The sequence below is a fragment of the Passer domesticus genome, chromosome 14 (genome assembly GCF_036417665.1).
Source record: "Passer domesticus isolate bPasDom1 chromosome 14, bPasDom1.hap1, whole genome shotgun sequence".
Lineage (NCBI taxonomy): Eukaryota > Metazoa > Chordata > Aves > Passeriformes > Passeridae > Passer > Passer domesticus.
This window is the reverse complement of record NC_087487.1, coordinates 4,277,172-4,293,288: the sequence shown is the minus strand read 5'-3', so window position 1 is coordinate 4,293,288 and position 16,117 is coordinate 4,277,172. Positions and strand designations below refer to the sequence as shown.

Here is a 16,117-nt window from a genome sequence, read left to right as displayed (position 1 = left end):
GGAGAATTCAAAAAGCAAACTATTTTTCCAACTTCATTTAGAGCCCTATGTTTACTAGTCTCCAAGATCAGTTGCTCTCTTCCCTTGTGTAGGAAAAAACCCACAACACATTACCTTGTATATTATTTTTGCAGCTTCATTCAGAATGGAAGGTGTCCAGTTCTCGTTTGTTGTCTAAAAGTTCAAAGTGATAAAAGCAATTTTGTGCATCTTAGCTAACATATTTGTGGGTTTATCCTATGCTTCCAAGCAACAAATGCATCCAGTTTTTCTGCATACACACACATCAAGATAACATACAAAAATCTGTCAGTTTGCTTTCATACTTTGATATTCAAGTCCTCATCCTACCAATAAAATGCTTAACAGCTAAGGCAAAGACAGGTTAGCTGAAATTTTCACTCCCCATTTCTAAAAAGGCCTGGCAAAATACCAAATTCTTGATCATCATGATGCAATGTTTACCCTCATTTACTATGCCTGGACATAACCTGCCCAGTTTCAAAGGTCACTCAGATCTTTAGAACAAATCACCAAGTCTCAGAAAGTGTTATGTTCCTCGATCCTCTTCCCTTCTTGCTCCAACTGCCTATTTGCATTTATAAAAGACTGTCTTCAGTATCCAGCTGATATGCACACTGTCACAGTATCTTCTCACTATGTTCCTTTTCCTTTCTGCTATTCCAAAGACAAGCAAACTGAACACACAAGAACATGCATTCACACACACATTACCAGTAAACTAAGCTCGCCCAACGTCATTCCCAAGGAAATCGGGCACTGTGGGTCTGTGATCTATAAAAACAGAAAAATAACAGGTATTTATTTCCCTTGCTGCAGACAGATGTAGCCTTTAAAGTTGACTGAAACCCTGTACTGTTCTAAGCAACCTAATTTGCTTAGTAAATCTAACTGAAACATTACCAGAACCCACTAAGGCCAAAACTAACATGGCTGTAGCATAAAGACTTAGAACTTCAATTCAAACCAAAAAATGTTCTTTTGGATTCTAACATTATCATAAAGAAAAAAATTATAATTAGATTACCAGCTCTCAGTCAGCTATATCATCTCATGATATGCACTTCTATGACTTCTTTAACTTTAGTGTCTCTCAAAACAGTCCCAAAGAAAGGTTTGAGAAATACCCTATTATCCAGTGCTTTGCTTTTAAACTCAATTCTCTCACAACAAACTGCTTAATCACTTTACTAAAGGAAGGTAAAACTAGTAATACCAGTTTGGTTCATGTAAACAAACATTCTTCTTTATCAAGTAAGTGTTTTCAACAGTTTGCCTTCAGACCCATCTGTAAGCCCTTCAGCTTCTGCCATTCTGTACACTCCCAGGACACTGAAAAACTCTGTGCATCCACTGCACACAGCAATTTGTGAGACAGACACTGCCCACATTTAGAGAGCAAGGCAGCACTGGACAAGGGGAAAGAGAATGTCTGTTTCACATATCCATATTTCTGCCATTCCATCATATCTGGGGCAAGTTATTTGAAGAGGTGCAGAAAAAACCACAGCAACTTTTCAAGGGGACAAATACAGTTTCTCTATGGACAAGAGAATCAGAACTGAATTGAAGTCCAATTTAAAATGAAGACAATATGTCCCAGTTACTTACATCATCTTCGTATTTAACATGAATGCCTGTGATTTTGACTTGCACATTTTTTATAACTTGAGTTGCAAGCTTTTCTAAGAAAGTATCCTTCTTCTCCTCCTTTGGTTTGTCTAGAACAAGAATTTTTACAAGTCAGTATTTAGTGTTATAATTGCATCTTGAATTTCATTACACCAACAACTACAGCAATGTAAATTTAATATTTCCTCTAAATGAACATTAGAGTTTTTACTTATTTAGATTACATATTTGTATTTTTTTCCTGTTCTGCACATCTATATTCTGAAGATGTGATATTAGCTGCCCGTGCACAACTTAACCACAAGAAAATACATGTCTAAATTTCAGTCAAAACAGTTTGGCACACAGCAAGTTCTGGATTAATATACTCCTACTCCTTGAAAAGTAAAAGGTTCTCTCTTAAAAGTACCTCAGTGAGAGGTTTCAAGAAACAAATCAGTAAAACAGAGTAATTTAACATAAAATACCCTTGAATAATACATGCGAGGAGTAATATTTACAATCCCTCATTATTTCACTATAGTGACATGGCTCTACAATCTCAGGCTGTGTTTCAGTGTTTTACCTGAAGCATGGCTGGATCAGTGAGCTGCTTGTCCTCTAGCTGCCTTTACAGCTACACTGCTGTGCTCAGTACCCTCCCTACAACGTGGCTATTCCAGCAAATACCATTGATCAGCCTACCAAGCTCATATATTTTTGTTGGGAATGCTACAGACGGCTCAATTTGAAGAAATAGTCATGGCTATAGGGAAAAATAAGGACTACAGATTTGACTCAGCTTACTTGAACTGTTTCCAACTTTTTACATATGCAATGCACAGTCAACAAAGCAGGTATCTAACTTTGTACATTCTGCTAAAAGAATGAGAAAATGTCTTTAAAAGCTTTCAGAGGCTCAGGAAATCTGCTTAAAAATGAAGACTTCACTATTTAACACGACATAACAGTTTCAGTCAAGAGAGCATTTGATTTCAATTGAAAAAATTAGTCAGGAACTCAGAAAAAACCAGAAACATTGTATCACTTTTACATGCAACACACATTTCCTCCTATTAACTGACTGAAAAAAAAAAAAAAGCAGAAGTCCTTATCAAAGCTTCATGATCTCTAAGTGCAAGGAACCCATTAACATTTTTGCAGCCACATGCAGCTACCAGCAGCAATTTGTGAGCAACTAGTGTGACACCTTGCAAAGCTTATCTTGGGTCTCCACAAGGTTTTCTCTCCAACTGCAAGTCTGTACAGCTGCAGCTTCCTCCATGACCAAACACATAACAATACAACCACATGGGACATGGCAATTCTTAGACACATGCTAATGCTGAATGCTGCATGGTTTGGTGTTTATAGACAATTATTATCCTCTTGGGGAACAACATCAATTTCATTCCTGTTTATATATGTCATAGCACTAAATCAGTTATTTAGAACAGCTAAAAGGTGATAAAGACTGTTTACTGCTATAGCACCAGTTTCAGGCTTTCTTTACCTATCACTGGAATCTTACAACAATCAGACAAACAGATGTAACTTGCACATGCAGTTTTTCCAACAGTCACTGTGAAGTGCCATTAGTTTACAGTTCTGCTGTAAATACTACGGATAGCTCAAATTAAAGGAACAAGCACAACTATCTAAGTAAAGAGAAACAAGGACTGTCTTCAGTTTCACTGGATCCAGAGTACAGATGAACACCAAAAGAGCTCTCTCCAATTTATAATCTCTTTTCAAACAGGAGGAAAAAGGTCTCATTGGATGGACAGTCAAGGCTACTAAAAACTAATCCAAACAGAAAGCAAAAAGAAGCCATAAAATCAAAAGCTATAACTGTTACCCACCTTTTGAGTGATCACGACCTCTAAAGGGTCTCTTAAAATGCTTTTTGTACTTTTTACGCTTACGTCCTTTTGTAATGCAAGCAATATTTTGGGGAAAGGACAAAATTCAAGTTAGTAAAGCAGAAATGTAAGAAAGCATAAGAAAATAGGGAAGAAGGTTTAGCCTGTCTTAAAACGTAATGGCTTAGAAGGTTAAAAAGCTTAAAAGCGTTTCAAGAATTGCAGCTGTGGTAAGCAAACTATAAGTTACTTCTCATAGCATAAAATATACATCTAGAAGAGGCTTCTACCATACAAGGACATAGTTTTCAAGTTAAGATATAGATGTATGCAGAAACTTAAAGAGCACTTTTCAATAGGATTCTAATGATCATCAACAGTATGGTATGAAAGCTCTCTGAAAGAACAAATCCAGTAACCACAAAAAAGACATACAAGAAGGATGATTCTAAAAGCTGTACATGAAATTAAATTCCATTATTTACACACATTTTACAACCCACACAATTATAACCATTTCATTATTTAAATGATGCTCGTACTTTTCCACAATTCGCAAGAAAACCAGTTTGGTGAGTTGCACTGTTTCTTTTCCTCCTCTGGCCATCCCAGCAAACATAATTCAGCAATAGTGCTGCTTGTGCTTATCTTTATGGGGCTGGAGCATGAGAAGGGTGTATCCCACAAAGCAAGAAGGAAGCAAGCATAACAGTGTACCTAACCTAACCAGGGGGAACACCTCGATGCCATTTGAAGGCCTGTTCAAACAAGGGAGGGAAATTGCCTGCCAAGATTTCAACCTGTCTTGCAGGTAAGGTGACAGGGTGGTCACTATATAAATAATAAAAAGGAAAAACTAGGCAAATAGAAACATTTTATTTTGTGTAGTTCCTTTTAACACTACAAGTAATCCTTTGTCACGGTTACTTTAAAAGGACAGGTTGCTTCACTTACTATTGAATTTGTAGGTCTCAGGCTTTCACTCCCATGCATGACAAAACTAAGGAAAAAGGATATTCCTCTTCTTCACCCACATCCACTACTATGGAGAAACTAAATGTATGTTTTTAAGCTCACTTTAAACCTGTGCTCAGATAACAGCTCAAGGAAAAAACTTTGGCCAAGTGTAAATTTCTGAAAATCAGGTTTCAGAAGTTAAAAATAAAGCACATACAAAAAACAACAGTTCCCCTGAATTTCAAGGGAAGCTGTTTCCTTGCCTAACTTGAGAGCAATGCAAATAAAGAGAAGCAGGGGAAAGTATGTTAATGCCTTCAATATGCTATAGTTCATTTTGTCTGTCCATGGTTTTAAGACAGTCTGGACTTCCATTATCTTAAGCCCAGACACATTAAGTAAGAGTAATTACTCTCCAAACACCTAAAGATGGTGTTGCAAAATTATAGTAGAATATTGTCAGCATTTTATAACATTCTTGAGCTCAGCATGACTAATGGAAATCTAAGAGGTCTCCTAAACTTCTGAAACAGCCTCTCAATTAAAAGGGGACTAAGTCATTGCAAGATTCCTCTTGAATGCACATTCACTAAAATCTTATTTCTAGAACCACCAATATGTGGATGTTTGCCAAACAAGTATTGCTTTCTCACTTCTACATTTGGCTGCTTTGGAGAGGGGGACTTTCAAAAATCTGAACTGCCTGCTCATCATGCATGTATAAAATGTAACTAACCATGCATACCCACCAGGCTTGGTGTCCTTGTAAACCAGACTCTCCAACCCATACAAGGAATCTTGTGAATGCGTGCCTTGGTCCACATGGCAGCAAATAACCAAAAAAATGCATTTGGTTTAAAAGAAGGAAATCAACTTGTGACTTAATATGAAGTTCACCAAATATGTATGACACAGCAGTATTTCCATTACAGTATCTCACAGCCCAATTCACTTCAGAATATCTAGTTTCAGTGATTATCTACATAGGGAAATCATGCAATTTACATTGTTTATCGTAACCAGCAAAAGACCTGCAGCCTCTGGTCTCCATGTATGAGGTCTGATAGAGACAGATTGTAACAACTTAGAAGAAATAAAATAGTTTCATCAGCTTGTGTCAGCAGTTTCCACTTCCCCCCCACACTACCTTACCAACACAGTGCCACGGCCATTATGCTCAGTATTTGAATAGCACATTGAAAGAAATTATCTCTAGGCCTAGTTATACTCTTAAATCCAAGGACTCAGTCAAGATTCTAAACATGTTAATATAAATCAAGTATTAATCAGAAAAAAATCATGAACCCTGACAACTTTTTATTCAAGACATTTCCTAGCTTTCCAGCAGCTATTGTGTGATCTTAAAAGCCTAGAGAGAAAGCTGAATTTTTTAGAATGTTATGGTTCAGTAGGGCAACATGGGCTCAAAGATTTCTATATCTAGCAAAAGCAAAGGATCTGCTCATGCAGGACTTACACAGGTCCTCTTGAGTACAATATTCTAGTACAGCACCACAAACACAAAGGGCTACCACTGAAATATGATCGTAGGATAAGAGAACTTCTCAAATTAGAGTGTAAAAAACTAGTCAAATTTAAATGTTCGTCTTGCTTTTGCTTCTCAAGGCTTAAAGTCTAAAACTGCAAAACATTACTAAATCTAATCCCCATTATTTATATAACCAGCTGAGCTACTAAAGTATCATTTTTCTATGATGATATTTTTCAAAAGCATTACAAAGACTGGATGTAGTAAGTTTTTCTTGAAAAAGAAAACTGCCAGAGGCACGCACAGTCATTCTTAAATACGTGAAGCTCCAGAATTGGAATTCCTCAAGCAATACCCTTTAGGTTAAGTTCATCTTACTAAGCTATCCTTTCATCCTATTGCTCCTGGTGCAAAGAGCACTGGCTGAAACACTGCTGCTGTACAGGACCCACATGCTACATAACTGAGTTAAACTTCTACCAACGTTCCTTCACCCCAGTATCAAGTGAATTGATTGGCTGCAAAATTCATTCATTGAAGTTGTTTCAGACCTCATATACTTTCTGGCATATTAAAGACAAGAAATAAAGCAAAGGCTCCTTTCTTCTTTGCAGCCAGATTGTCAGATTGCCATTTGAAGGAAATTGCACATGTACCTCTCAAACCAGCAGAGCAGGAGAAAGGCCACAGACTCTCCTGTAACTGGAGAATTAAATGAGCAAAGGGATTCCAACCAAACTATCTTTTCTCCAAGTGTTGAAAGCATCATCTCTTTCCCAGTAACTTTTCCATCAGTTGCAGCATTACAAGTATCAGAGAAATGCATCTTAAGAACCACTACACAAGCCAACAAATAGGTCTCAATTCAGACAAAAACTTCAGTGATAACTTTTTCCTCCAACACATGTAGCTACCTGTCACTGGTCCTGAGCTTGGTTTCTGTCCAGTAAATTCTATACCATAATTCTATTAAAGGTATGGTTTATGACAATATAAGCAAACAGAAAAAAAAATCACCACCACAAAACAAGTTAACAGGACTTAATTGAGAGTTTAACACTTTTTATGACCTAGAGCAAAAGTTTAAGGTTCCTATGTTCGGCTTAGTTGTTTTGTTGTGTCATGAATTATTTCCTGCTCACAAGAGTCTCATTTCCAAAACCAGTCCAAACTCAGTACATCATAAAAACACAGCAGAAACTGAAACAAAAGCATTATCATTGCAGTAAAAGTTTACAAGCCTTACCTTTCCCCTTAAAAGTTCCTTTCATCAAAGAACAACCTACCACATGCACCTCTAAAACACACAGTTAAACATCTATTATTATGGTGCTAAAGCCAGATAACATTACCCTCACGCAATGTACTTTCCATTGTTCTGTATGGTCCTGTTCCCCTAAAGCAGCAAGGGAAAAAATAAATAAAATACATACCAGATGAATAAATTCCCATTTCCCAAGGAAGCTGACTGGATAAATGAATGGTAAACAAACAACATTCCTTTCAAGCTTTAGAGTAAAAAGACTTTTCAAAGCACTGTAGTAAGATTAGCCAGATGCTTGAAAAAACAAAATTTGTTAAGTCAATTAGAAATCAGGACTTTTCTTTCACAGCACAGTCTAAGTTCCCAAATTCCAATGGAGATTTGCATTATTAACTCAGTACCTTTTTCTGCTGCTTTCTGCAAGGCTTCCTCAATTCTTGCCAGTTCCTTTTGTTTATTATCCTGCAAGTATTTTTCTTCCTTCTCTGCATCATATTTAACACCTGTAAGCCAAGTTGGGAGAGCATTAATCCTAAATCTCAAGTTATATAAATGCATTATCAAGCAATGCACACCATATACAACATCATACTGCAAAACACCTTGTTTGAGGCAAAGGCTATTCTTTATTCATTGCTGAACACTGTAACCTCCAAAACAGTTCTTTTTACACAATTATGCATTATTTCACAGGAGAATTTTTCTGTGGAAATTCAGGCTCCTAAGAGTGGTCTGTGCAATATAAGACATACTTTTAAGTTCTTCTGTGCATATATTTCATGCTCCAGGAACTTGCAAGTTTTCTCATCATACCAGAGTTTCTGATTTCAGAGAAAACTAATAAAAGTTCTTTGACCCTCTTCCCTCTCCCTACAAACAGCACTAATAGAATTATTACTTTGACTGTTATTATTTAGAAACAGATAAACATCCAAAGATCTAAACCATGCCACAAACCTAGATTCAGGATAAGCACGTTTTAGAGGAAACTTGGCTGTTGAATTGAACTTGGAATGGATACAACCAAGGATCTCCATAAAAGCAACAGGTGCTGTTTTCTCCCACCCTTCTTCTACTAACTTGCCAGCATATGTGTAGAAACTTCCCTGAGGGAGCAGAATGTAAAAATGGTGGCTCACATGACCTACTTGCTATTAAAGACTCATTTACATGGTACCCTTGGATATTTTTCTCTTCCATTATTTAACTGCTGCTAAGAAGTTGACATACTTGCTCCAGGAACTATCAGAAGATACAAGCCTTCTAGAGTTGCAACAACTGCCTCCCCATAGAGGTTCTTCCAAGGAATCTTCAGAGTAAGTTTATCTAAACAGAGCAGACAGAGGTACATCAAAACAAACATCTACACCGTGCTTGGTCCAAAGAACACCTCCAGCATTAAAGAGCACTAGTCCTATATCTTGATGTCCTAAACACCTTAGAAGGTTAGGAGAAACCATATGGGCATGAAAATTTTATAAAGCCCTTGAAGTGATAAAATACATGCAGAGGAAACATAAGCCAGCAAAAAGTCACAGTTTGAGTCAGAATACTTCACTGAGATCATGACTGAAGTTCAACTCACGGGGATGAATAGGATTTTCCCAGGAAGTAGAAGAAAAAAACACTACTCTTATATAAATCTGCTACAAATGTTTCATGTGGAAAAGCAATGCTGACTACCAGGGAAAGGAATTTACAAGAAAAAAAAATTGAAGAGTTTCTAAACCTTTGGCATATTCATCAGTTTCAGGAATTTAACTTGAATTCTTCATAGTCCTGATCAGTCCTTTAAAGAACAACACATGCTCTGTCTACACTAAACAGCTCCCTTGATCATTCATGTCTCCAGGAAGAACCTCTCAGATGTGTTTTTCACATCAATCTTTAAAGTTACACAAGCAGGGTTTGCCAGATAACATCAATGGCAGGCACATTGAATTTCTATGCCATTTTCAACAGTGAGGATAATCACACTTCAGAAAGCTTGATAAAAGAAATTCAGGGACAAGATTGACCTTACAGCCTATATTAACATTTCCATTGCAATAGCTGTGTTGGAACTAAAACTTACCTATCTGACCAACTTTTATTCTAAAAGGTACATCCAGTTCACTCTGTAATTGACAAAAATAAAGTATTAAACAGAAGAAGCAGTAAAAATCAAATAAATTTAAATTACATTTGCAAAGTACTGTATTAACATACAGAAATTAAAAGCTACTTCTTTTCTGGAAAATCTTAGAAGGAAAACAAGACAGCAGCAGACAGGCAAAATAGAGGAAAAAAGAACTGAACCATTTCATATTCCTTTGATCCCTTCTTTTTCAAGAAAGTGTAGGCAACTTCTCTAAAAGTGGTGTTCAATACTGACCTTCTTATAATTACTTTTGCATGGAAATCTAACACATTGCAATTTTAAGTTTGTCAGAACCATCCCTTACTTGATATTCTTGGTTTGGTCTCAGCTCACTCTCGGCTCTGGTCAGTCACATACATGACTTTGCATTTTTCTACATCAGAACTGCTGGAATCTGAATCAATCCCCATAAGAAGGAAATGTGTATACAAAGTAACACTTCTTTCCTTTCTTATTTACTAGACGTGAAGATACTTGTAGCAATAGATTTGAAGTACAACAAAGCCACCAGGAATGGATGAAATGGACAAGAAAAATACGAAACTTTAGAATAACAAAGAGAAGCCAGTGATGAGGTCACATAAAGATCCAATGCGTTTTCAATGCACAGAAGAGTAACAGTTCTCTTTAGTGAAGTTGAAACACATTAAATTTTGGAGCAAGATTCTCTCAGTAGTACAGATGTTCATTAGCCAAATTAAAGAACATGAAAATTAGCCCAGTCATTTGTTTTTCCAAACAAGAGTATGGGAACTTAATGCAAGTTACTTCTTGTTTTTCTACCACAGCTTTTCCTTCTCTGTTTCAGCAAAATGAGCAAAATTAGAAGCAGTTAACCAAGAACCAGTAAAAAAGAACTCAGTGTATCCTTTCGTGAGACTACAGTGAGCAACATTTTATCCTAAGTCTCAGTCCTTAGACCCATAAACCAATCTGAAGTTATCAGGATACTTACCAATGCATTCTCCTTTATCTGCAAATTGTCAAGTGCCACATTACCTGTTTAGAACAAAGGGAGAAGTACAGAAAACATTACTTTAAGTATTACTTATGTTAGAAAAAGGAACACAACCACAATCCTACCAAGCAGTTATGAATAAAACCTGAAAACTTTATTCCATTTACAGAATAGCACAATAAACATGTAATTTGTAAGAGCCACTAATCATGCATTATAGAAAAAAATTCAGTTGGAAGAGATGATAAAAACATCACCAAATTAGATGTCAACACGTTTCTACTCTATGAAATACACCCACAAGAATAGGAAGTCTTTCTTATTACTCAGTGTGAATTACAACTGCAGTTCTATCAACGTAGGGTAGACTTGGAAAATGGTATTTTGTTCTTCATGATTTCACATCACAGAAAAATCATGAATCACAGAGCCACAAAAACACATGCCTGTTTTCACAAACACATTAACTTTTCCTGACTCAGACAACGTAATAGGATTTCCAAATGAAACACTGACACAGATTTATACCCGAGGAAAGCCCATGTAATATGCCTCTTAGTCCTTTAACGCCAGATTCCTTAGAGCTATATTCCATTTGAAGTATAGGTATTAATATTGCATAAATGCTAAAATACGTACAACCATGACGAGCAAAAATAAGGTGATGACCTACCTACGGAAGGCACCTAAACCAGCCAGCCTCCCTAGGCAGTACTTCAGCTGGTTTTCTGCATGACTAGAGCGTAGCGAACGGAAATGTTTTGATACATTCACCGAGAACAGCTACTCCACGCACCTGCACTATCCCGGCTGTTTAACACACATTATTTACACCGATAACTCAAATGCACGGCTCCCCGAGCACCCCATCAGCTGCACCGGCACCCAGCGGCGCTGCGCCACGAGCCCGCCCACAGAACCAACAGCACCATCGCGCTTCCACACAGCGCCCGAGAGAAGGAACAGGAGAAAAAACAGGGGGTTTATCGGTGTCGGCGCTTTCCTCCCTCGAAGCGCTCCGAGGCCAGCGCCGTGCGCCCGTGCCCCCGACCCAGAGACCGAGGCGAGGGAGGGAGCGCCAGGGACCACGGGCACACACGGAGCGAGGAGCCCCGAGGGAGCGGGGACGCGTGCGGCCACACCGACCGCCCGTCTCGGAGGGCCGCGGCCCCGGAACTCGCCGTGTGCTCACAGGGGGCCGCAAACGCACCGCCCGCCCCTCAGAGGGGTCGGTTCTCCCACGGCCCGCGAACCCCGCACAGGGTAACCGCGGCCAGCGAGACCCCATCCCCGGTGACTCCGGCGGCCCGGCGGACAGGGAGCGGCAGAGGGAAGGGGCTTCTTACCCCCCCATATGCCCAGCTTGAGCTGAGACTTGTTCAGGTTCTCCACATAGTCGCCCAGGAAGCGGTTTAGCAGATCCGCCACCACTGATTCCAGCACCATGGCGTAGGCGGCCCCTCAGCCGCGGCCGCCGGCTGGGAGGGGAGCGGAGCGCAGGGGAGGGGGCGGCGAGCGCGGCGTGACCCAGCGCGGGCGCGCCCCCGGCAGTCAGCTGACGGGGCGGGGCGCAGCCCAGCGCCTGCCGGGGTGCGGAGGTGGGGGGCGTGGGGGGCCTCGGAGCGGCGGCAGTGCCGGGCACGGACCGAGCCCGGGCGGCAGCGGCGGATCCCCCGCCCGCCGGCGGCGCTCGGAGCCGCGGGGCCGATCGAGCGCGCGGAGCGGGGCGGGGTCGCCCGGCGGCACATGGCGCCCCCGTGCGGCGCGGATGCGTGGCTGCAGCCGCGGCTCCCGCGGGGCGAGGAGACCGCGTGAGGGAGGAGCGGGTCCTGTCAGTGGCGCCGCGCCCCGGCTTCTCACCCTTAGGCACCGTCCCGTCACCGGCATCGCGCCTCGGCTCCTCAGCAGCCCCGGAGAGCCGTGCGGGTTAGGCTGGAGGCTGGCGGGGGTGCGGGGAAGGCGGCCGGCCCGGCGGCCCTCAGGTCCCCCTCAGGCGGGTCTCGAGCGCCGCCCGTTCGCCCGTGTGGGGCCGCGGGGCCCCGTGCTGCTGCCGTCCCGGGGAAGACTGTTCACGTCAGTTCACCCGGCATTGACGGAACCTGGGTGTGCTTACAGAGCCTTAGAAAACTATTTCTGATTTAAAACTGCTAATTAAACTGTTTAAACAGTTAATCTAACAATTCAGGAAGCTCACAGAGGAAGTAAACGCAAATGAGGAAAAAATCTCCAAGCCCAGATGTTTTAGAGGTAATAGCAGAGAATGTACGTAGGAACATGCTACTCCATGTGGTGAAGTAGCAATGTCAACCCTGGAACAAATTTTTAAATCTCTGGGTTGCTAGTCTCAAACTGGCTCTGTAAAGTCATTCTGAACTCATAGGAGCTCAATTATTCATAGAAGCACAGCACTTGGTGTCTCAAAACGGCACATTCAGTCTGAAACTGTATTCCAGAGAGCAGAAAACAGTATTGGCAATAGGATTCACCCTCAAAAGTATGTGAAAATACATCAACACCACATAAATATGATCACAGTGAGACAAAAAATTGCTCTAAACAGCTTTCAAATATATTGTGGAGCTTAGTGCAAGCAGAATTTACAAAACCACAAAGCTGAAGAAAAATATTTACATTTTACAAAGGAAAGGTCCATCAGCAATTGTTACCACTCTGGTTCTGTTACAGCCTGTGTTTCAGGCTTGCAAGCTCCCTCTTGCTGCAGTTGAGGTAAATCCAGAGAGCTTTGCTAGGAACACTTTTGACTTTATTTGAATTGTGGCCACTCACCCTCATCAAAATGCATGTATCAAATGCATTTTCACTTTATCAAACCATATGTTGTAAACCACAGAATACAATGTGCATGCAAGCAGCACAAAAGGTTTTATCACCTTTTCACACAGTGTTAAGAGGCAAAGGGCATACCTCATTACTACATATTTTTATATATTTTTTTTAATATTTATATTTATATATGCCTACCTTTATGTTTAATTGTATTGTACAGTCTTGGTTTTTCCTGTCCTAGGGAAGAGACAGTGGAAGAAAACATGTCAGGAAATTCTGAATAAACCTCCTGCTGCCATTCTATTAGGTAACGAATTTTCATGTGTGATTTTTAAAAATGAAGTTTTGAAAGATTTTAATTTCTGTGTGTACAAACCACAGCTGAATAACTAAGGCTTAAGCAAAAGTACTAATTGGGGGCAGCTGTAAATCAACTTAAGAACAATTGTGCAAATCAATGGTAGTAAATTTTCTCTATAACAATTATAAATATAGCCAGGATGATATATCCATTTTCTACTTCATTTTTCGTAGTGGTCATCATGTCTGCACAGGAAAAAAAAAATTAATCTGGAATCATAACTATAAAGGGTGTTGAAAACCACAAGAATTAGTTTTTATGTGGTTAAATAATATCCTGATTGATAAAGTGTTTTTCTAAAGAACTTAAAGAACTCCATGAATTTATAAAACTATCTTGTTTGAGGAAATGGCCTCAAGTAGCTCCAGGAGAGGCTTAAGTTGGATACTAGAAAAAATTTCTTCAGGTTGCCAAGCATTGGAATAGGCTGCTGAGGGAAGGGGTGGAGTATCCATCCCTGGGGGTATTCAAAAAATTCAAAATACCTGGGGATGTGACTCTTAAGGATGTGGCCTGGGCAGTGCAGGGCAAGAGGTTTGACTCACTCTTACCTTTTCAACCTAAATTATTCTATGCTCACCTAGAAAACAGAGGCATAAGATGTAGTGGATCAAAAATTGCTCCTGAAAGAGTGTTATTTAACCTGGAAAAGATCACCAGCCAGTCACATTTGTGTCAGATATCCCATTTCAGTAAATCCTACATAGATTTTTAAAAATAAAAAGAAAATTAAATGAAATTAAGAATGGAAAACCTGTGAGCAGTTTTATTAGATATTTTATCAACCATATGTGTGGTTTAAATGCTGCAATATGACTTGAAATTAAAGACACATTATTGCACCTCTATTACCAACAGTCCTTTGTTCATCTGCCTGAGCCTCCTTGCAGATAGGACACCACTCAAAAATGGCATTAGTGCTGCTCTGTCTGGAGGTAGGTGCCATTCCCTGTGTGTTCTCAATGAGAAAGGTGAACAGTTCAAAAGGGGGGAGGGAAACAACCCCAAAAGCCCCTCACCCACAGTTACATGACGTAAGGATTCTGTATTTAGGAGAACAGATCCAGGACAAACAGAAGTATTGGTATTTGCCCACCATTCATTAAATACACAGATAATGTTAATTCTCCCTGGGGAAAACCCCAGGCACTCTACTTGCCTTTTCCTAATGATTGGTTTGATAAAGAGAATTGAGTAATTAGTTTTACTCAGGTAAAAGTCATCAAAAACATGTTTCAGTTGCTGTATAAAGGCTCCTTTTATATTATTGCAGCACTCTGTTAAATAAGAGGATCTGATTATTCCATCACTACACTAATTTACTAAAAAAATACATAAATACAAGATTGTGACACTTAACTTGGTAGGTATGCTATTTTATGTGCATAGATTTGATCAAACTTCTTAGGGAAACCTTTACCAAAAATATGAAGCCTAAAAAAAAGACAAGAAATCTGCATTGCAAGTATCATTTAGAGCTTCAGTTTTATGAATAACTGCAACACCAAATATTTGTTTAGAGTTGCCTGTTACACAATCTTGCATACATAAATAAATAATAGCCACAGCAGTTCTAATCTGAGGTGGGTACATGGCTTGAAAGCTCAATAGCCAAGCTTTCTTCTCCTGTTTTACTGCATCAATATTATAAAGTCTCAGCTCCTACCCTCTGACTGTTGGCAAGTAAACAGATGGCAAATTTTATCCACTAAACAGAATATATCCCTATTAGCAGTTGGGAAATCAGCCAGGTAATGTTGCATCAACTCTCATCACAAAGTCTACAGAGATAAGAGGACTTTGTGGTGAGTTAGATCAGGTTGCCAAAAGCCAAAAGTGTTTGGACAACTTTAGAAAATCTCCAAAAACCAATTATGCCAGTGCCAGTCTGGGCAGCCAGTCCCTTGTGGACTCTGATTATGAGGGATGTTTCATTCCTTCCAGCTACTGAGGACTTCCCTTGTCACAATTTTGGATTGTTACAGCCTCAGAAGTAACTATATACTTAAAGCACATAATTTTGGACCTAACAAAAGAAAGAGATCAATATTCATGTTCTTGCCAATTTCTAAAGAAAAGTTTAGTATGCTTTAAAATAGCAGTATTAGATACTGGGGTTAGTCTTATTTATATTTTCATTTTAAATTTTTATAATAACTTCATTTTGCATTGTTTTTAATCTTTTTTTCTAAGTAATACACAGGATTTCATTATTGCTGAATGCACTTGCAGACAATAAATGAACACAAAAGGTGCTTAAACAGTTATATCAAATACTAGAATAAACACCCAAATTACAAGGACTAGAGCAGCAAAATAGTTAAAACAACTGATATTATTTAGAACACTGCTAACAATTAAGACATTTCTTAGGAATTTCTGCAACACTCAATCTTATTAACAGTAAGTAAACCCAACAGATTAAGATATATTAAGATGTCTGATTCACTAAGAGGATGCCAGCACATAGCAATCTGCTTTCCCTTTTCCCTTGTAACAGCTGGGGAGTCTCAGTTCTCAGTGGAGAAGAACTGACATCTGCAAAAAGCTGTGTGTCCTTTCTCTCTGTGATCCAACAATAAAATATAAAAGACTTGCTTTGCACAAATATGTAAGAACTAAATGATATGCAAATAGGAGCCTGTCTTATTCATAAAAATAACTTCA

At 39.4% G+C, this 16,117-nt stretch overlaps 1 protein-coding gene and 1 long non-coding RNA gene across 9 annotated transcripts in view; one reads left to right on the top strand and one right to left on the bottom strand.

Moving 5' to 3' along the window:
• The window catches only part of VPS13C (vacuolar protein sorting 13 homolog C), a 178,252-nt gene extending 166,303 nt beyond the window's left edge, over positions 1-11,949 (bottom strand). For 2 of the 8 annotated variants that reach the window (XR_010347749.1, XM_064389378.1), the window contains exons 1-10: positions 11,649-11,948; positions 10,300-10,343; positions 9,279-9,321; positions 8,435-8,530; positions 7,606-7,707; positions 5,201-5,263; positions 3,495-3,560; positions 1,633-1,742; positions 736-795; positions 115-174 (exon numbers count right to left, since the gene is read on the bottom strand). Coding sequence is in view for 6 of the 8 variants with exons in the window: in XM_064389378.1 (XP_064245448.1) it covers positions 115-174; positions 736-795; positions 1,633-1,742; positions 3,495-3,560; positions 5,201-5,263; positions 7,606-7,707; positions 8,435-8,530; positions 9,279-9,321; positions 10,300-10,343; positions 11,649-11,748 (744 nt within the window). In the remaining 2 variants the exon portion in view is untranslated. Of the gene's footprint in view, positions 1-114; positions 175-735; positions 796-1,632; positions 1,743-3,494; positions 3,561-5,200; positions 5,264-7,605; positions 7,708-8,434; positions 8,531-9,278; positions 9,322-10,299; positions 10,344-11,648 lie in introns of all 8 variants that reach the window. The other 6 variants (XR_010347747.1, XM_064389379.1, XM_064389376.1 and 3 more) reach the window with 6 other exon arrangements.
• A 293-nt stretch (positions 11,950-12,242) lies between these two features.
• The window catches only part of LOC135280954 (uncharacterized), a 52,163-nt gene continuing 48,288 nt past the window's right edge, over positions 12,243-16,117 (top strand). The window contains exons 1-3 of the long non-coding RNA XR_010347754.1: positions 12,243-12,549; positions 13,331-13,396; positions 14,309-14,385. This is a non-coding gene — a long non-coding RNA (uncharacterized LOC135280954). The remainder of the gene's footprint in view (positions 12,550-13,330; positions 13,397-14,308; positions 14,386-16,117) is intronic.